The sequence below is a fragment of the Macrobrachium nipponense genome, chromosome 23 (genome assembly GCF_015104395.2).
Source record: "Macrobrachium nipponense isolate FS-2020 chromosome 23, ASM1510439v2, whole genome shotgun sequence".
Classification (NCBI taxonomy): domain Eukaryota; kingdom Metazoa; phylum Arthropoda; class Malacostraca; order Decapoda; family Palaemonidae; genus Macrobrachium; species Macrobrachium nipponense.
This window is the reverse complement of record NC_061090.1, coordinates 5,537,190-5,558,914: the sequence shown is the minus strand read 5'-3', so window position 1 is coordinate 5,558,914 and position 21,725 is coordinate 5,537,190. Positions and strand designations below refer to the sequence as shown.

The following is a 21,725-nucleotide window of genomic DNA, read 5'->3' as shown; positions in this document are numbered from 1 at the left end:
CCCAGTACCAGCTGGCTCTCCGAGATACACGGTCGGTTTATATGTCTCTCCCCTACAGTGATTGACTACCGAACCGTATCTCTGCCCGACAATCACAGACTTAGGCCTCTGATTGACGAGGATTCTCGCATACATGAATGACTATCTCTACTGCATCGCCTTGGACATTGCGAGAATTTTCAGAAAGAGATATCTCAATGGACTATAATCTTTCTGTTTACCGCACGGTAATAGAAGTCTGTAGCCTAGTCTCCCGCTGCATCGCACCCCTGCGATAATGCAGAATGATTTCTTCAGACATCTGAGTTTGTCTTCTAAAATATCTCGTATTCGTAGGTGTGCAATTGTTCATTGTTCACCCCGAATTACAGATGTTTAACGGAAGACATTGCCTGCTCCCTGCCCTGCCAGCTCTACTTCCAAGTATTGTCCTCCCTGGATAACCTGAAGAAGATGATCAGCCCATGAGAAGCAGTTCTTCAGGCAATACATCTCTGTGTTTTCATTACTGAAAAGCGCCCTGCTTTCATTGCAACTACGACTCCTTACCGAACAGCAATGAAATAGCGGTTTAGAGTTTTCAGTCCTTTGTAAGCACAGGTTCAGAATCTTGAGAATTACTTCTCTCGATTCGGCTGTGAAGACGTAGGTAGCATTCACCTTCCACCTTCATCTTCAACAGCACATAGTGTTGTTTCTCCTTAGCTGAGATTCAACTACTATGAGAATTCTGTCTTGCCATCAGGAACCTCAGTCTCTAGAAGGCAATTGACTTTCGCTTGTTGGGCACATGCCTTAGAGAATCATCACCTGCCGTCCGGCATCGGTGGCAAACAAATAGACTATTTGTATGGTCTCTCGACATAACCCTTCAAAGGAGAAAGTCACGTGACTTGCTTGGACAGCTTGCCTCACACAACCGAACGCAGTCAGTCGGCAGTTGTCAAAGCGCCCAAGTCAGTTACGAGCTACGCTGTGGACTTAGTTTGGTTGTTCCAGATCAATCATTACTTCGTCCTACTAGCTTGTCCCAGTACCCATACCATCGACACCCACCATGGAGTATCGGTGTCCTATCCACTACGGAGACGGAGAGACTTCGCCGCAGGGGGATACGAGACCACGAGAGGCTTCGCTGCAATGGGATTCTAGAATGTGAGACACTTCGCTGCAGACAGATAGACCAGTATGGGTACTGGACATCACCAAAGAGGGAACTGCATGGCTCTGACGCTCGATTTCATACCAAACTTCGTAGCAAAGACTCAGAATCCTTCGGTCCCTGCCGATCGGTTCGAGTTCTTCACAATCCCCTCCCTAATGGACTTCACTGCCTTCGATGCGAAGGAGATGCTGCTTTGTCCTGTGAGGGCGCGACGGCATTATCTGAAGAAAACTCAACACCTCAAGTCAGAGTGTTGGCACATCTTCATTAGCACCGGGATGACCAAGAAGAAGTTACTGGAACACTCTTTCGTGCTGGCTCCGTGAGGTGATCAGGAGGGCGTACGAAGCTGATGGTAGTGACGACATCCGTACCCTTCGTCCGAGAGCCCACGAAGTCAGAGATGTTGGTCCTTCCTTCACGTTCCGCAAGAACTTCTCCGTGGCGCAGGTACTGAAGGCAGGGGCCAACCAGACCACATTCACCTCCTTCTACCTTCAGGATATAGCCCACAGGTCCTTGGACAATTGTTCCTTAGGACCTGTGGTGGCTGCTCAATACGTTGTGTAGCTTACCCAGCTCCCGAGCTGACCGAACAGCATCGCTTCCTGGTGTGACTGCATGAAGGGATAGGTGATTGAGAAGGTGACTGGCCTTCTCTTCCCCATCTTTTTCTCTCCCTCTACCTGTGGGCAGAGGGACGCGGTAGTCACTACGCTGCGCAGGAGGCGATGCAGGTAGGCTACATGACCGAGCCCCATCCTATCCCTTTCATTAGGGATAGGAGTGAATATCCACCACTTCCCCCAACAAGGGGCAGGGGAGTGGAAGCCAACAAGAGACAAACCCATAACTTTATGTTGCCTCTTGCAACAGGAACAAGTTCTTGCTTGCTAGTTTTAAGAGATACGCTTGCCTCTCTCTTATTACTTGGGTCCAGAGGTCTGACCATTGATCCTGCGGTACATACCCTGATCAATTAGGCAGAGGCTAGGATGCCTCCCTCGCTCTTACAACCAGGGAGGCAATCCAAGGTTGGGCGAACACCAGTCTGTTCTCAAAAGACTCAGATTCCTCCCACCAAGAAGTGAGTCTTCCTATTGTAAAAGGACCGATGGTTTGTATATCGTACCGGAACAAATGACAATTTGTCGAAAATTGCATTTTTCCTAACTATACAAACCTGAGGTCCTTTTACATATAGTCCCACCTCATGCCACCCCTCACTCTGCATTTTTTCCTGGGCCTAAAGCAAAAGTGATTCTTCACCTCCCAGTAGCGCTGCGCGTGCACTGTCAGACAATCAGTTAACTACCGAACTCCCTTGTTCGAAGCTTACGACCGTCCCAGCTGCCGCTAGTTACCTTCCTATTGTAAAAAGACCTCAGGTTTGTATAGTTAGGAAAAATGCAATTTTCGACAAATTGTCATGTTATAAGCAAAGTTAGAGGGGGATGTCAAGTATTCACAGATTTTAGCTATTCACAGATGGTTGTGGTCCCTATCCCCTGTGAATACGGGGGGTTGACTGTTTACTGAATATTGATCTTTTATCATCATATGTATAAAAAAGCAATTGTCCTGACATTTGTAACTGTTTTACCAATATAACATACCTCTCTCTCTCTCTCTCTCTCTCTCTCTCTCTCTCTCTCTCTCTCTCTCTCTCTCTCTCTCTCTCTCTCTCTCTCTCTTTGCTTACCTTGATGCTGTTTGGCTTGTAGCATGACATGCTATTGGCTGGAAGGGTTGGAAGTAACCAATCACACAGCAGGGTACCAGCTTTCCTAGTTGTTGATTCGCTTGTCGCTCGGATGCTTCGTGTACGTACTGTCACTAGTGTACTAAATATTTTGAATGTGCATATTTATTTTTGCTCTCTCTCTCTCTCTCTCTCTCTCTCTCTCTCTCTCTCTCTCTCTCTCTCTCTCTCTCTCTCATCTCTTCTCTCTCTCTCTCTCTCTCTCTCTCTCTCTCTAAATGAAATATGAAAGATGGCGCTGAAATGCCGATTTCCGGTTATTGGGGCTGATAATAGAGTATTGGTGCTGATACATACCTAACAGAGGTGCCATTAACTGGTTATCAGTAATAAGCGTCGAAAATCGCTGATTTTCAGTTATCGGGGATTTTTGCTTGCCATCAAGCCATCGGAAAGGAACCCCCACAATAACTGGGGACTGCCTGTATCATGGATTTTAGCTATTTGTGGGTGGTTGTGATCCCTAGTCCCTGCAAATATGGGGTGTTTACTGTAATACAGGCAGTCCTCGGCTTACGATGGGGTTCCGTTCTTTAGACACTCCGTAAGCCGAAAATCATCGTAAGCCAGAAAATCGTCAAAATTCCTAAGAAAACCTTACTTTTAATGCTTCAGGTGTATTAAAAACTATGTAAACTGCATTTTTATTGCATTTTTCATAAAAAACCTTAATATATTGATTATTTTGCATTTTTGGTGTCATATTTCTTCTGTCAGATCGGCGGCATAAGCATCGTAACCACGGAACATGCATCATAAACCTAGAACTAGTTTCTGATGAATATAATTGAAAAGCGTTGTAACCTCAGAACGCTGTAAGCCAAACCTGTCGTAAGCCGGGGACTGCCTGTTTAGTGGTCCCTCGTATTCACGGGGGATGCGTATCAGAACCCCCCCCCCCCACCCCCCCCCCCCCATGTGAATAGTTAGAACCCGCAAATAGTTGGAACCCCTATAAAAACACTGAAAACAGCCTATTTTGTTAGTTAAAACTCAAGAAAACCCCTCTAAAAGTTTTTATAGAGTAGTGCCTCAGGTTACAAAATTAATCCGTTCCGAAGTGACCTTCATAACCTGATTTTTTTGTATCTAGAACTGCGTTTTACATGTAAATTGCCTAATTCGTTCCAAGCCCTACAAAAACACAACAGTAGATTTTATTATAAAGCTAAATTGACCAATAAACAATGAAATACAACAATGAAATACAATGAAATACAACAATTTATAGGTACAGTAACTTAACAGTTACTGTACCTATAAATAAAGTGTATTAGTGTACAGGGTACAAGAAATACTGTGTATACATGTATGTATGTATGTAGTAAAATGTGGAACCTTACCTTTCGAGTGAGGTGTTGTCCAAAAGTGGCAACAGAGGAGGAGGACAAATGTCTGAAAACATGAACACTAACCTTTACGAAACACATTAGAAAATGGCAAAAAACATTAACACTAAACTTTACAGAACACATTAACAAATGGCAGAAAACATTGACACTTCTTTATTATCTCCATCTTCGTCTCCATAGAAAATATCCTTTTTTTCCGTGAACTTCAGCAACATTCTTGGGACCCATGGCTAATAACGTAAGTCATTAAGGTCACACACAATACGATAAAGTAACTTACAGTGCAACAAAAGCAAAATCACTAACAGGAATTTACGTTAACAAACGAAATATATGTGAATGAATGAATTCCAGGTGTTTACAATAACGCTGCTGCAAAAAAGGGTCAAGGAATGCCTTTGTGTAGAGGCATGATGGGACAGATGCTGACCAATAGGAGAGCAGGATTTTACAGCAGTGACTAGCATCAGGAACCAATGGGAGAGTGGGAGGATGGCGGTGAGTCTACTGAGTTGGCGGCGCGCCAGTTTTAAAATGGTTCTCGGCGGCCCGGGCGAATCTCGGACTTTACCCTTTTGCAACCTGAATTATTTTCGTACACTGAAGCAAAACAATCTTCGTCTTTGCTTTCCTAACCTGAATTTTTCGTACATAGGGACTTTCATATGTAGAGGTTCTACAGTACTTGGTTTTTTAATAGTTTTATCACAAAAAGTGCATTTTATGATGAAATTGATGAAAAACCAGGAATTTGTGGATATATCTCATATAAAAATAATGCGAATATGCGAATTTTCTGCGAGTAATGCAGGGAAACGTTCCTGAGAGAAATCCGCCAATGTGTGAATCTGTGAAACTGGAGAACGTGAATACGGGGGGTCCACTGTATATGTAAATTTGCCATGGCACCTGTTATCCTTTAAGAAATAAGATCAAATGATTGTGATTTACAAGTGCTTTGAGGTGTAATTCTATTACCTAATTAGTCAACTTTATTTACTTGATATAGTGTTCTGTCCTTAAATTTTTTCACATTACAGTAGACCCATCATATTCACGTTCTCCAGATTCAGACTCATGCATTCGCGGATTTCTCTCTAGAACATTCCCCCCCACCCCCCCCCCCCCCCCCCCCCCCCCCCCCCCCCCCCCCCCCCCCACCATTAATCATGGAAAATTTGCCTATTCACGGTAATTTTCTATGAGAAATATCCATAAATTCCATCAGGAAATGCACTTTTTGTAGTAAAACTATTTAAAAAACCAGGTATGAAAATTTTTAGTGAGTTTTTATTGAGTTTTAACTAACAAAATAAGTGCTGCAAATTCTAGCTGACAGTATTTCCTGGCAGTGCCCCTTTGACTCCCAGCTGCAGTATTATCTGCATAATACTTAAATCCTTTGAGCCAGCCATGGAAGGTTTATTTTTTGTGGAAGTGGGATTCAATAGTCTCATTAAACTGCTTAATAATAAGTAACTTCTTGAATGTTTTAGTATTAAACACAGCTTTCCTATAAAACCTATTCAGGAATTTTACTGTGAATTTGCTGAAATCCACAGCTTGAGATGTGTATTGGAGAACTGAAACCAAGCAACTTTAGAAAAATAAATATATTGGTACTGAATTTACTATTATACAATATACTGTATGTGAAAACAAACACTACATCGTGTGAAATAACAGGAGTAATGCCTCTTGAACTGAAAAAGAAAATAAAGTAAAATTCAAGATCTTATGAATGATTTTTAAAAAGCTGACTTTTGAGCTTGGTCATTTTGCTTCTTTACAGATTCAGTATTTTACAACGTACATAATTGCTTTAGCTAACAGCTGTCAGGCAATAGTAGATGTTGTAGTCACTGTAAAATCACAGTTTTGGAAGCCAGGTGGATCCCAGCAGAATGATGGAAAGATTGCTACAGAGTTTGATGCACTTCTTACCGTTTATCAGGTAAAGTGAATTTTGTTCAGTTCATAGGTAATATGCTTGTGAGACCCCTGAAATAATTTTATACATTGAATGTTTTTCAAATTTCATGAAGATATGCACCAGCATTACAAGTACTACATTTGCACAGTATAAAGAATATGCTTTATACCGTAGTTTTGCATCTGTACTGTTATTCTTTCAAGTATTTTTTATATGTTTATGAATTTTAACCTCCATTATATTCAGTGATTTGCAATTTGTTTGTGGTCAGTACATGCAGTTTGCCTTCGATATACTTGATATATTTTGGAACATATATCAGTTAAGATGAACAATAAAGAATGAAGAACAGTTGATATGTGTATCGTGGTAAGGAATGTTTGAATTGACTCTTTGACATTTTATGTTGTTAAACATATGCTACAGTTAAGTCGTTAAACATATGCTACAGTTAAGTCATGCTAAACATATGCTACAGTTAAGTCATGCTTGATGTAGGGGAAAAAACTTGACATTCTGCAGAATGTCAGCATTACAATATTAAATATTCTTATGCTTTTCTTATAGTGCCAGTGAAGGTAGCAGTATGTATCTAGCCCCTTCACTCTCCTTACCAATTTTCCAGGAGACTTATGTTGTGTGTTCTATTATACAGTATATCTTCATTTATTCTTGTAACCATAATTTACAGAATATTTTATATTTACTGTACTAATTTGTTCTTTGTTCCGATACGTAATACAAACCATCGGTCCTTTAACAATAGGAATGTAACTTAGCGGCAGCTGGAACCGGCCGTAAGCTTCGAACAAGGGAGTTCGGTAGTTAACTGCTTGTCCGACAGTCGGCGGTGCACGCGACTGAGAGGTGAAGAATCACTTTGCTTTCGGCCGCGCTGGGTGATAGACGTGTTGTTCGCCGCTCTGCCCACTTCTGTTGTATGCTTTGGAATGCTTCTTCAATTGTGAAGATATTATTACTTTCTCTTATACTAGTGTGCTTGTGTGGAAATAACGTGAGTACTTGGTTATTTTTGTCATATTCTTGTGATTGTCTCATGGAATGGATTCCCGGGAGCCGGAAAGACCTCCCACCCCCCGTCAGCCACAGATTGTGCCCTGGTGTGGAGGGCCGTAAGTGTGGGGCCTTTCGATCCCTTTTCGAGGTTGATCCTCATTAGTTTTCTGCTCGGTGTCGAGGGCGTGAGTGCTCTTGCGCCGAGCCGTGTGATGTTTGTATTTTTTGGTCGGAGGAGCAGTGGGAGCGTTACGAAGGGAGGAAGAAACCGCGTAAGCCAGCCAGGGAGTCATCGGAGGGTTCTCCAGTTACTCCCCTGGTCACGGACTCCTCGTCTTCTTTCCTCCCTCCGTCACAGCTCCTGCCTATGGCTCCTTCCCCTTCAGGGGGTGTATCTTGCTCCTTCTCTTCCCTCGATCAGTCGAGTGTAGAGGAGGGGGCGAGGTACCCCGACGTGCAATTGTATTCTGGGTCTTCTGTTCACTTGAGGTGGGAACTCCCCCCCCCCACCTCCCCACACCCCCCCCCCCCCCCCCCCCCCCCCCCCCACTAACCCGACAATTTCTTCCTCAGGTTTGCCTGCTGCGGGGGACGATCTCGGCCAGGTCTGGTACTTGCTGGGGCTCCAGGGGATACCAAGCGTTCAGGGGCTCCTGTGTCATCTCGCGAGGGGAACCAGGCCGGTAACCCATGGCCCTGTGACTACGACAATGACTACAGTGTCCACGCCAGGGTATGCTGCTCCTCCTCACCTTGTGTATACGCAGCACATATCTATGGTAACCCCGACAGCTGCTGTGCAGGCGCCGCTGCCGGGTGTGCAGAGGATGGTTGTGACACCGCTGCCTGGTTTTGCCGCTCTTGCTCCAGCCCCTGACTTTCGGTGTCCCAAGAGCTCCCCGTTGGATCTGCCGCCAGTGCCTAGGATGCCGCTGGTTCCTGCTCCGCCTCCTGTTCCTGTGCTTGTCGCTCCCGTACCAGTTCCTGCCTGTGGTGTTGCTGCCCGCACCCCAGGTCCTTCCAGACAGGTGCAGCCAGGCCCTGTTGCTTCAGCAACTGCCCCGGCTCCGTCCTGGATGGAGGACCTGACGGTGGTCCTGAGGAAGCTGACGAAGAAGAACAGTAAGAAGAGGAAGGTATCGTCGTCGTCTTCGTCGTCTTCTTCGTCATTGTCTGCTGCCGCCTCTTCCCCTTTGACTTCCAAGGCCCCACAGCCGAGGAAGAAGGTAGCCTCCTCCCCCCCTGAGAAGTCTCGCTCTGAGACCTCTAAGGTCCCGTCTCTCCTTCTGCAAAGAAGAAGACGGGCACCGAAGGGTTACTGGCTAACACCGGTACCTCCTCGCCTGGCGCCAGAGGTTCTGCCTCGACGCCAAGTACCGTCCCGGCCTCTCGTTCGCGAGAGGTACCGAGTGTACGGTTGCCCGTGGGTGACCGTGCAGCCAAAACCCAGGCAGCTCAGTTTGCTCGGCGCCAGGATCCAGGCACAGAGCGGAAGACTGGCGGGAGTCACCCAGGTAACTCCTGCTAGGCCAGCGATCGCTCTCGTGGCGAGCTGCCGGTACCCAGGGTTGATGCGACGGTCCCAGACCGGCCGCAGGTTAAGGCAAGGAAGAGGTCCCCTCGGTCGCCTGGACCAGCCTCGGCTGGTTCAAGCGGTGTTACGTGCCGTGAGGAAAGGCCTCACTCCCACCGCGACAGCCGACTCTGCCGGTCCCCTGACCGCCGCTTCCACCGGGACCAGGCGGATAGGGGGACCAGTAGCAGCTCTTCTGACGCTCAGGACTGTCGCTGCTGTTCTCGGTCTAGCCGCTCCGGGGCCAGGCCTGAGGTTATTGCGCTGATCCGTCAGCACAATGACCTTGGGGAAGGATCGCCGCTCCCACCTTCCGAGCCTACATCTAGGCTGGAGTCATTCTGGGGACCTAAGAAGGAACCCAGGACGATGGTGGGTCTGCCGCGATCAGCCTTGCCCGACAGTGTGCTGAGCCAAGTGGACACTCTCGTCTCCGGACAGGAGGGTTCGCTTCGGTCCAGCAGGTCTTTCAAGCTCCTTCCCCCACCTCTACTACAACAGAGGTGATTCTACATGCCAATGGAGGACCCTCTGCAGCCCAAACAGGTTAACCCAGAGCTGGCTAGGCTAACTCTGGGGGTGTCTCTTCAGCACCTACTGTCAGAGAACCTCTGGTTCTCGCAGCAAGAGGCACTTGCTTTGGAATCGACTGCCATGGCAGCATTCCAAGCAGTCTCCTGGATAGACCTGTGGTCCCTCACAGTGTCTAAGGTCGCAGCCTGTTCGGGAAACATCACTCCTGAGGGGGACCCGGCTTTTGTGAGACCGTGCCAGTCTGTAGGGCTATCTCCTACCTGGCCCACCAGACAGCCAACCTGTGGGCCAACCTGGTTCCGAGGCGTAGGGACGTTGTCCTCACTGTAGTAAACAGGTCGGCAGGGCGCGAGGCGGCCTTGGGTCTTTGGAACGGACTGGTGCGGAGTTCCCTCCTCTCTCTTCCCCAGAGAGATGGAACAACGGTGCAGTGACGACAGTGACCGTCTAGTCCACCAGGCTGGGCAGCCTTGAGCTACTGCAGCTAAGCCCAAGAGCTTAGCTAGTGCTTCCTCTGCTGCTAAGACGATTGCCTTGTCAAAGCCGAGAGGAAAGACTCTACCTTACACTTCTACTGTAAGAAGCGATCGTAACCAGCCCTCCACCTCTCGAGGAGGAGCCGGGAAGAAGAAGTCGAAGAGAGGAGGGAAACGCTAGGGACGGCGTTCCCCCTCACCTGCTGCCGGAAGTAGGGGGTTGCCTGGCGAGCCATTGGCCAACTTGGCAGCGCTACAGAGCAGAGACCTGGATAGTGAATGTCCTTCGGGAGGGATATCTACTACCCTTCGAGTCTTGGCCACCCCTCACCTCCAACCCGGTCCATCTACAAACGTGCGTTCCTGGTTCTGCAAGGGACGTGGTGTTTCGGCAGGAAGTGGAAGCCATGCTGAGCAAGCGAGCTGTGGAGATCGCATGGGATCAGTCACCAGGCTTCTACAGTCGACTTTTCCTGGTGGAGAAGTCCTCGGGGGGCTGGCGCCCGGTGATAGATCTCTCTCCCTTGAACCGATTCGTTTGCCAGACTCAGTTCACGATGGAAACTACACGTTCAGTGCTCGAGTCCATCAGGGAGAACGACTTCATGCTTTCTATGGACCTGAAGGACGCATATTTCCAGATACCCATCCATCAGTCCTCCAGGAAGTACCTCCACTTCATCCTCGACGGGATGGTGTACCAGTTCAGGGCACTTTGTTTCGGTCTCTCAACCGCCCCACAGGTGTTCACGCGAGTGTTCACTCTGGTGTCAGCTTGAGCCCATTCGGTAGGGATACGTCTTCTGAGGTATCTCCGACAATTAGTTGGTCCTGGCGCGCTCCCACTCACAGTTGCTACAGGACGGGTCGACTCCTCGAATTCTGCCGCGACCTTGGGATCGTAGTGAATTTCAAGAAGTCGGATCTCGAGCCCAAGCAGAGGATGAAGTACCTGGGCATGCTGATCAATACGGTAGCAGGGCGAGTCTTCCCCGCAGACTCGGGGATCAGCAGGTTCAGGGAGGCGGCCAGACGGTTCCTGTCCCTATAGGAGCAGGTCGTGATCAGTCACCTGTCGTCTCTCGAGAAGTTAGTCCGTCACGGGCGTCTTCCCTTGTGATCTCTCACGGAAGAGGTGAGGCAGGACCTAGCCTGGTGGCTGGACGACGGGAACCTCATAAGAGGAGTGCCTCTCCACACACACCCCCTCCCCCCCGGAGATGTTGCTGTTTTCAGATGTGTCGACCGAGGGATGGTGCACACACCTGGAGGAGTTGCTGGCTGCGGGTGTGTGGGATCATCACGACAAGCACCTTCACATCAACGTCCTGAAGCTCAAGGCAGCGTTTCTTGCTCTCCAAGAGTTCCAGGACCGTCTGATGGGACACTCAGTGGTGTTGATGAGCGACAACACCACAGTAGTGGCGTACGTATACAAACAGGGGGGCCTAGTTTCCCTCCCGTTGCATCAGTTGACATTGCAGGTGCACGAGTAGGCCGTGGCACACTTGGTATAGCTGTCAGCCCGCTACATTCCAGGCAAGAGGAATGTAGTAGCAGACAAGCTCAGCCGTCGGGATCAGGTGATAGGAACCGAGTGGTACCTTCACCCAGACGTGGCGGAAAGGCTCTTCAACCTGTGGGGGAGTCCAGTCGTGGATCTGTTCGCCACTTGGCACAACAGAAAACTCCAGGTTTTCTACTCAGTTGTGCAGGACCCATGGGCAGCTGCAGAGGACGCTCTTCAACATCCATGGGACAACCTCTTCGTATAGGCCTTTCCCCTGTTCTGTCTGATTCGCAAGGTGATCAGCAGGGTGCTGGTCACCGCAAATCTTCGGATGATTCTGATGGTGCCCAAATGACCTCAGGCTGTTTGGTATCCAGACCTGCTGGCTCTGCTCGCCAAAGCACTAAGAGAGATTCCCCCTTGGCACAACCTCCTGTGCCAGCCACACGTGGAATGGTACCACCAGTCGGTTCGGTCCCTGTGTCTTCACGGCTGGCTGTTATCCACCATCTCTTGCGAGCGAATGGCTTTTCTCGCCGAGCAGCAACAGAGATGGCTGGGTACCTCAGACAGTCCTCTGTAGCTGTATACCAGGGAAAGTGGTCCGTCTTCTGTGGTTGGTGTCATGGACGGGGTCTCTCTCCTCTCAGAGCCACTCTTCAGCTGGTAGCGGATATCCTCGTTTTCCTTCGCCGAGAGAAGCTCCTCTCCGTCTCCGCAGTTAAAGGCTACAGAGCCGCCTTGGCCCTAGTCCTTAAGCTGCGGGGAGTGGATGTCTCCTCTTCCTTCGAGATCTCCCTCTTTATGAAGAGCTTCAAGAGGTCTTGCCCACCCAGGGAACTCAGGCCCCCGGGGTGGTATGTGACTCTCGTCCTTAGGAGTTTGACTCGAAGTCCCTTCGAGCCACTCCGAGAGTCGTCAGACAGGGATCTGACCCTCAAGACCCTCTTCCTGCTGGCCCTGGCATCGACAAAGAGAGTAGGGAAACTTCATGGTCTTTCCTTCAATGTTAAACATTTAAGGGGATGGGGATCTGTGATGCTCGATTTCGTCCCAGACTTCGTGGTGAAGACTCGGAATCCTTCAGTCCCTGACGACCGGTTTGAGTCATTCACGATCCCCTCCCTGAAGGACTTCACTGATAACGATGCAGATGAGATGCTGCTTTGTCCTGTGAGGGCGCTACGGCGCTATCTGAGGAGAACTTGGCACCTCAGGCCTTTGTCCTGTGAGGGCGCTACGGCGCTATCTGAAGAGAACTCGGCACCTCAGGCCTGAGTGTCGACGCCTCTTCGTTAGCACCGGGGTTACCAAGAAAGAGGTATCCAAGAACACACTTTCTTTCTGGCTGCATGAGGTGATCAGGAGGGCGTACGACGCAGATGGTAGTGAAGACACCCGTACCCTTCGTCCGAGAGCCCACGAAGTCAGAGGTATTGGGCCAACCCTTGCGTTCTGCAAGAACTTCTCCATGGCACAGGTTCTGAATGCAGGGGTTTGGGCCAACCAGACCGCCTTTACCTCCTTCTACCTTCGGGATAATGCCCACAGGTCCTTGGACACCTTTTCCTTGGGACCCGTGGTGGCTGCTCAACAAGTTGTGTAGCGTACCCAGCACCTGAGCGGACAGAACAGCATCGCATCCTTGTGTGACTGCATGAATGTAGGAGTGAAAGAGAGTGTGACTGGCTTCTTTTCCTCCTCTTTACTCCCCCTGTACCTGTTGGCAGAGGGCCGCGGTCGTCACTACGCTGAACAGGAGGCAGATGCAGGTAAGCTACACGACCGAGCTCCAGCCTATCCCTTTCAGTAGGTATAGGAGCGGTTATCCACCACTCCCCTAACAAGGGGGAGAGTGGAGGCCAACAAGATACAAACCCATGACTTCATATTGGCTCTTGAAGTAGGAACTAGTTATTGCTTGCTATTTATAAGAGGTACGCTTGCCTCCCTCTTATAAATTTGGTCCAGAGGTCTGACCACTGATCCTGTGGTGCACACCCCGATCAGCTGGGCAGAGGCTAGGATCCCTCCCTCCGCTCTTACGACCAGGGAGGGAACCAAGGTCGGACGAACACCAGTCTGTTCATAAGACTCAGATTCCACCCACCAATAAGTGAGTCTTCCTATTGTTAAAGGACCGATGGTTTGTATTACGTATTGGAACAAATCACAATTTGTCGAAAATTTTATTTTTCCTAACTATACAAACCTGAGGTCCTTTACACATAGTCCCACCTCATGCCACCCCTCACTCTGTTTTTCCAGGGCCTAAAGCAAAGTGATTCTTCACCTCTCAGTCGTGCAGACCGCCGACTGTCGGACAAGCAATTAACTACTGAACCTCCTTGTTTGAAGCTTACGACCTGTTCCAGCTGCCGCTAAGTTACATTCCAATTGTTAAAGGACCTCAGGTTTGTATAGTTAGGAAAAATACAATTTTTGACAAACTGTGATTTTAGAAAAAAAATATTTTAATATATGGATATTTGAGGTAAGTTGTAATTAATTTGCAGTTTCACAATATTTTTACAAAAACACTTTTTTTGTAATAAACACATTCTCTTAAGAGTTGCAGAACATTCATTGTTGTCGTTAAAGAATATTCTACAGCTTTTTTATGTATAATCTTTTTCAGAGGTTACGAGATTTGATGTGCGACTATTTATTGGAAGAAGCCTTGGTTGACTTGCAAGAACAGTTTACAGCACTGCTGACTCCTCGTTGGCTGAATAATACAGAACCCATGGACACAATTTGCCTCACACTCTCTGACTACTTCACCGATTATTCCCACCTTCACCAGAAGTAAGTTTTCATTATGTATAATTCAATACAGTGTTACCACTGAATCATAATTTCTAGTCTCTCATAGTGCTAACCTGACGTACCTGTCCCAAAAAGAGATGAAAACTGAAGTAAGCCAAATGAAAAAATTTGGACAGTCAGGTTGGAAACTAAAAGGTGACAGAAGAAAAGTAAAATGTTATAGGATGAATGACTTTTGTCTCAAACTTTCACCATTAATACTGTATAAGTGAATTTGTTATTTTATTTAAGCACCTTACCCAATAATTACAACTATGTTTCACTCGCCTGGCAGCTAAATTTGCGGGTTGCACTAGTTTTTTGTTTTGGGTAGATAACAGTGACCCCACCCACTTTTGGGGAAAGAGAGGAACAACTTTGCAAAGAGCTGAGTTTGTTTCTGCTAGCTGATGGCTATATGTTTATCAGTTGTTAGCTGCAGCATTGTTGTGAAATTCTTATTTTTTCTGGTTGCTTTTCATCGCAGTTAGTGAAGTATGTTCATTTGTTAGCTGATTTGGCATTATTTAGATAGTGATAGGTTCTCTTTAGAGACCTTGTGGCTTTTCTAAGACTGTTACTTCATCACAGCCTCGTCAAACGCCCGAGCTCCTTGCTCTTCCTTCAGAGCACCCTCGTTCCTTAGAATACTCTGAAGTGTCTGTGCTGTTGTTAGTGCACAACCTTCCAGCAGCTCCTGAGCTCCCAGTAGTGCCTGATTGTCTAGAGGGAGTCAGATGTCCAATGATGCCCAGGTACCCAGATATTTCTTTTGCTCCCGTGGTTCATGCTTGTGCTTCATTGGTATCAGTTGATGTAATGGGGTTGTACCCTCCTGCTTCAGTAGGAGCCTCTTCTCTTGTTCAGGAGTATGCTGCTGGGAATCCTGGCATTGATCCCATTCAGAGTAAACTAGACAACATTTTGTGCTTACTCAACAAGGCTCTTTCGGTTCCTCAGGCACCTGGGGATTTAACTTTATGTCCAGTCTCCTTTAATGAAGAAGCTTTAGGGGATCAGGAGATTCCTTCGTCTGCTTATGCTTTTTATTGAGATGTCTGCTGGCCACTTTTTCATTCTTCTTCTTGCCAGCAGCCCTGTCTTTGCCTGCATTAACTTTTTACTTGGGCATGCAACCCTCTACTTCCTCCAGGTTACTGAAGATAGTACTTTTGCTATCAGCAAAGAAGGCTCTCAGTGAAGTAGATAGATGGCTTGAAGAGAAGAGGGAGCAAAGCAGGACCACCTTTAGCTTCCCACCTTACAGATTATCCAGGAGACAATACCTTTCATATGTTACAGGAGAAGCCCCTTCCCTGGGAGTTTCTTCCTTTTCCCAAGGGGATTTCTCAGGATTGGTAGGTTCTGCTCAGAGGTCAGCCTTTACTTCAGCAAAGGTCATTTTTTGGCTTCGGAACTAGCTTACCTTTGAAGAATCTCTTCAAAATTTTTGAAGTACTGAGCTTTTTAGACTGGGCTGTCAGCGACTTGGCACGCAAGTTTAAAGACTGCCCCGTGTTACCCAATGATTACTCCTCTGACTGGCTAGGAGTTCTCTCTTGTATTGACAAGGGAATCAAGGATGGTTCTCTTGAGCTGGCCTCCCTTTGCGCCTTATTGGGAGAACTTTGGTGCTCGTTTTTGACTAAGGGAGTTAATACTTCACAGAGACTGGCTCCTCTTTATTCTCTCTCAGAGAGATGTCGTCTTTTTCCCCTAGCTACAGTAGTGAGTATTGCTTCAGATCTGCAAAAGAAAAGTACACAACATTTGTTGTCAAAGTTGTCCTGACACCCAAGGAAGACTCCTGCCATTTATTCTAGACAGCTTCTTCCTGCTCAGCAAAGCAAGCAAAGGGTATATCTTAGAACCACAGGAAGCAGCTGTTTCACGGCACACACTATTAAGAAGTCCTCATCAAGTTTGTCCTCTTGCAAGTGAGATCACCCTCCATAGTCAAGTGGAGCCAGACTCCAATTATTTTTGGAGCGTTGGAAGGAGAAGGGCGTAGAGCTGTGGATAGTAAATGTCCTGAAAGAAGTCTCCCATAGTCAACACGCTTTTCTTATTGACAACTTATTCCTCAGGATCAAAAAAGTTTTTGGCCCTTGTAGACAAGGTTTCGGCTCTCATTGATAAAAGAGGCCGTAGTTATAGTAAAGGACATTTATTCTCCAGGCTTTTACAATCACCTGTTTGTGGTCCCCAAGACATCAGGGGGCTGGAGGCCGGTCTAGGATGTTAGCGCCCTCAGTGTCTTCGTTCAGAGAACAAAATTCGAGGTGGAGACAAACCAGACAGTCCTGTTATCTATTCGCCAGGGAGAATGGAGGATGTCCATGGATATGCTGACACCTACTTCATGTCCAGCCATCCAGATTCAAGGAATTCCTCAGGTTTGTCTTGGAAAGCAGGGTATTTTGGTTTCGCACCCTGTGCTTCGGCCTCTCGACGGTTCCTCAAGTGTTCACCAGGGTTCTGGCTCCCCTAGCAAAGGGGTTTCATTAAATGGGAATCAAAGATTTCCTTCTATCTCAATGATTGGCTACTTTGGGCTCAGTCGGAAATACACTGTACGGAGGACCTCAAGAAAACTTCTTTTAGGGCAAGGTTTGGGGATTCTTATCAATGCACAGAAATCCCAACTGACTCTCTCTCAGAGGATTCATTATTTAGGAATGACAATAGACTCAGGATTTTCGGACTTTTCCATCCCTGAAAAGGATAGGGTCATGCCTGAAAAGGTAAACAAGATTCTGTCCCTCAACAGATGTTCAGCCAACAGTTGGTTGAGTCTTTTAGTCACTCTGTCGTTGATAGAACAGTTCGTCTCCCTAGGCAGGCTCAATCTGAGGCCCATGCAGTATCTTTTAAGAGTCAGTTGGAACAGAAAGATCGTCCCGGACTCATTCACATTTCCTGTCACACCAGAGATAAAGGAGGATCTTCTTTGGTGGAACTCTGGGTTGGGGTGCTCTTCTGGGGAGCAAGGAGATATCAGGGACTTGGTCCCAAGAAGAGAAATTGTTTCACGTAAACATAAAGGAATTAAAGGCGGTACATTTAGGCCATCAATTCTTCTCTTTGGAAGTGCATGACAAGGCAGTAGCAGTTCATTCAGACAACACAACTGGTCCGTCTACATCAGGGAGCAAAGGGGAACTCACTCTTTCTCTGTGTATGAAGCAGGGAGAGATCCCCTTTGGTCTGACCAGAACTGCACTCAGATCACCTCAAGAAATCATCAGCTTCCTCAGTTCTGTTCGCCAGTTCCAAATCCTCTAGCGTAGGCATTGGATGTAGTGTTGCAAGACTGGTCAAACATAGATGTGTACAACATGGTCAGATAAGTAATCAACAAATTTTTGTCACCAAAAAGCCTCAGTGATATTAATATGCCCCTGTTTTGGCTGTCGATGTCTCCAGATCTCATCAACCTGTTAGTAGATTTTCTGAGGCTACTTCCACAGAGACCTCAGTTACTCAGACAGCCACACTTTAGACCTTTCCACTAAGACCTGTCTGCTCTGGCCTTGACAGGCTTCAAACTGTCACGAGATTGCTTAGAAAGAAAGGTTTTTCAAAAGCAGCTTCAGAAGCTATTGCCAAATGTAGAAGTATGTCAGCTCAAGTGGAAGATCTTTTGAACCTGGTGCAGGAGAGACAATATCTCCTCTACTCAGACCACTATAAATCAGCAAATTTTTTGTAATAGTACGTACAGTGAACCCCGGTACTTGTGCACTCCAGATTCGCGGACTCACGTACTATCCGCGGATTTCTCTGGAACATATACCCCCATTATTTTTGGAGAATTTGCCTATTCATAGTATATTTTTCTATGAGAAATATTCACAAATTCCTGTTTTTTATAATCAATTTCATCATAAAAGGCACTTTTTGTAATAAAACTATTAAAAAAAAAACAAGTATAAACATTTTTAGTGGCTTTTTCTTTAGTTTTAACTGACAAAAGAGGCAGTATTAAGCATTTTTATATGGGTTTGGTTGAATATTTTCCTAGCCTAATTTTAACTTTGTGGCACAAATGTGCAAACTACCCACCTGTTCATGTTCTTCGGTCCCAGTATACTCCAGCTTAAGACTTTGAACAACATCACAAGATGACTTACAACCCACAAAACTCCTACAAGACAGAGAGCTCTCTACCACTATACCAAACACAAGATCTGTGTGTCCTCTACTGCACACTTTCTTATTGTTTACCTTTCCACCACACGCCACCGCCATCTTGTCTTCTATGACGTCTCGTCCTATGATATCGCAACACAACTTAATTCATACATCAAGACATTTTTAAAATCAAACACATTTCCCATACATTGAACATCGACCACATTTCGCCAATACAGAAAATAAAAATAAAGATTAAATAACTTACTAAACTGATATATATAATCACACTTATCTCTTTCTCCCTCCCCTCCAACCTCATCTTAACCTAATTCCTCTAATTTCCTTTATTCTCCAACTCTTTACCCTGTACATAATTTCTAATATTTTCCCCTGAAACTCCTGCTTTAGTTAATACATCAGCTATTTGATCCTTTCCTTTTATCCACATCACCTCCTTTATTTCCCGAGATTCTATTGTTTCTTATTGCTGTAATATCTATTTTCAATCTCTTACTGCTTACACCAGTACTCTGTTTTATTGCAGTCATTAGTGTTTCACTATTAGTATTAACCAAAGCTTCTAATTTTCTCCCTCCTACTTCCCACAAATGTTTGAAATATATCAGTCCTTCAGTCCCTCTATAGCCTCCCCCACACTCAGAGCTTCTGTTTCAAAGGTGGATTTTGCTACTCTTCAGGATTTTCTGGATTTCCACCATATGGGACTTCTTTGCCAAGGATATAACATAACCCAATTGAGTATGGCCATCTTCTATATTCCCAAATGAAGCATCTGCATTGGTTTCCCAATAAATGTTTTCTTCTTCCATCTCACTTATTGTAACTTTTCCCATTATGTTCTTAGTTTTTCTCACAATTTTAATAAGCTTCTTCATATCTTGAGTCATTCCTTCTTTAAAGGCTTTACTTAATTCACTAACATTGTATGATATTTCTGGCATGGTATGTAGTGATACCAAATTTAACTGTCCTACCACTGATCTATACACTCTGTTAACTCCTCCTATCCTAACACTATATTACCTGTAAATCTACTAGCTTCTGGTTCTCTTATAGAATTTTTGAATTTATGTACTGCAACTGATTAATACAAATTCTATTCTCCTTCTGCTCTACTATTACCCCTATATACTTAAATCTTTTACTTTCTTGTACAAATACTTGCAATATCCCTTCCGATTTCCCAATGGTTTCTTTTAAAAATCCTTCAGTTCCTCCGTAGCAAAAATCATCTACGTGTGTACACTAAATACCATTCAATTTATTGTCGTTTTTACAAAAGAATATGTTAGGTTCCAGTCTACTTCTCTGGCATTTTAAGCTCCTTCACTACTCTTACCACCTTACAATACCATGCTTTTGCTGCATCCTTGGGCCCATAAACAGTTTCCTTCAACTTCCATAATCCACTCCAACCACCTTACTCAGGTGGCTTTAAATATACTTCTCTTTGTATTTTGTCTCCTTGAAAATATATACTTAGTTTTGACATCCAATGTATAACAATTCCAATCTTTCAATTTTATTATTGTCAAACAAAATTTTTAAATTTCAGCATTGCACGTAGGAGTATCTTTTTCTCGTTCAGCCCATCTCTTCTTCAAAACTTCTACCTACCGATCTTGCTTTATATATCCTTCCCCCCCTCTTTTACCTTTTGAGTTATTATCCATCTTGTAGGTATAGCTTTTTTGTCCAACATCATTTACCTCATAGACCTTGTTTTCTCTCCAAGTCTATAGTTCTTTTTCTTTAGCTTTAGTTACACTTCTATTTTTTCAAATCCTAGCAACACCTCTTCTTCATCTTCAGTTTTTTGTACATGACTATTGTCCCTTAAGTTAGCCCATCCCTTGTCACCTGAGTGTGAGTCTTGTACATTGTACGAATCAGCCCAAGATTTGTTTGATCTTTTTCCTGCAAAACTTAATATGGTCCATTCTTCCACTTCCCCTGTATCATTGTTTACACTTCTAACTCTACTTCCCTTTTTGAATTTGGGTATGTCTTCTGATAATTCACTTTCCTCATAATCTTCCATTGTTTCCTCTACCACATCTCTTTATAGAGCCTCTTCTGTGTCTGCATTCCTTCTCCTGTCCACTATTATCTCCTTTCCTTCCTGCCTATCTATGTTCCCTTCATTTGGACCATAAGTTCTACCTTTCACATGTGATTTATCTATTTTAGATATCTTTTCTGTCTCTGTTGATAGTCTTTGAATCCTAGCTACTTTTCTTAAAGAATCCCTATTTAACTACTACTTTTCCCTGATACTCCCACTACCTGAGCAGGTCCTCTCCATTCATTTTCATTTTCTCTCTTATAGAATACCTTATCTCCCACTACTGCTTCTTAAAATTTATGTTCTCTGACATTTTTATTTAAGGCAGTTCTTAATATATTTCATGACTCATTGACATTTCTATTTAAGGGAATTATTATAATATTTCATGACTCATTTTTGATAAACAGTTCCCTGGCCTTATGCATTGCATTCAGGTGTCCCTCACCATACTCTCTTCCATACTTTTCTCTCTGCTTGATGGACTTGAACTCTCTTCTCCCATTAGATTAGGCAAGGAAGGGTTTTTTCCAAATACTAATTGGTTAGGAGAGAAACCTCCATTATTTATTAAGCAGTTCCTAGCACTCATTACCATATCTTATTGCTATGGACCAATCTGCTTCCTCATCTTCCATCATCTTTCTTAAACTTTATTTGATTATGCCTGTGGTCTTTTCACATCTGTTGTTCTATGGAGATTCCGATGCTGTGGCTAATACTTTAATTTTCCATCTTTCTGCCATCTTCCTTACTTTTTTGTTTTGAAATTCTCCCCATTGTCTGACAATATTTTGGAAGGTGCCCCAAATATAGCAAACCAACCAACCATCAAAAAGTGTCTTTATTATAGTTTCTGGTTTCTTATCTTTTATCCAAAATGCCTGACAATACCTCGTTGCCATATCTACCGTTACCAAGAACTTTCTCTCTTCTATCTTTCCCACATCCATTGCCACAACGTCATTGAAAGTTTTACCCTAGAAAATCTTACAACTTGTTTAGCTGGTTTTTTTTTGTATCTTTTTACATATTTCACAATTTCCAATCAAGTCCGTTAGCAACTTTTTTATATCCCCCTTTTCTTTCTTTATCAAACAGTCACTCCATTGTGCTTTCTCTGTTTGCTTCCATATTTTATCTCCACTTCCATGACCAAACTGTAGCTGTAATTTCATCATTGTGCCTTTAATTTCCCTCAAACTCTTTCCCTTCCAACCCTTCAGTAATAATTCTTCTTCTACCTTCCTCCTCCTTATTAGTAATCCTAAATGACCCTGTTTGTCTTCTCTTAACTTTACCTCCATTTCCCATAATAATTCTATTATAACACAATTTTCTTTCATTTTTATGGTCATACCCATTTTGCTCA

The 21,725-nt window shown here is 45.1% G+C and overlaps 1 protein-coding gene across 6 annotated transcripts in view; it reads left to right on the top strand.

Moving 5' to 3' along the window:
* Window positions 1-21,725, top strand: part of LOC135198406 (exocyst complex component 3-like) — a 322,829-nt gene that overhangs the window by 272,060 nt on the left and 29,044 nt on the right. For 5 of the 6 annotated variants that reach the window (XM_064225949.1, XM_064225970.1, XM_064225944.1 and 2 more), the window contains exons 12-13: window positions 6,072-6,233; window positions 13,961-14,130. In XM_064225949.1, coding sequence (XP_064082019.1) covers window positions 6,072-6,233; window positions 13,961-14,130 — 332 coding nt within the window. The remainder of the gene's footprint in view (window positions 1-6,071; window positions 6,234-13,960; window positions 14,131-21,725) is intronic. The other variant, XM_064225981.1, reaches the window with a different exon arrangement.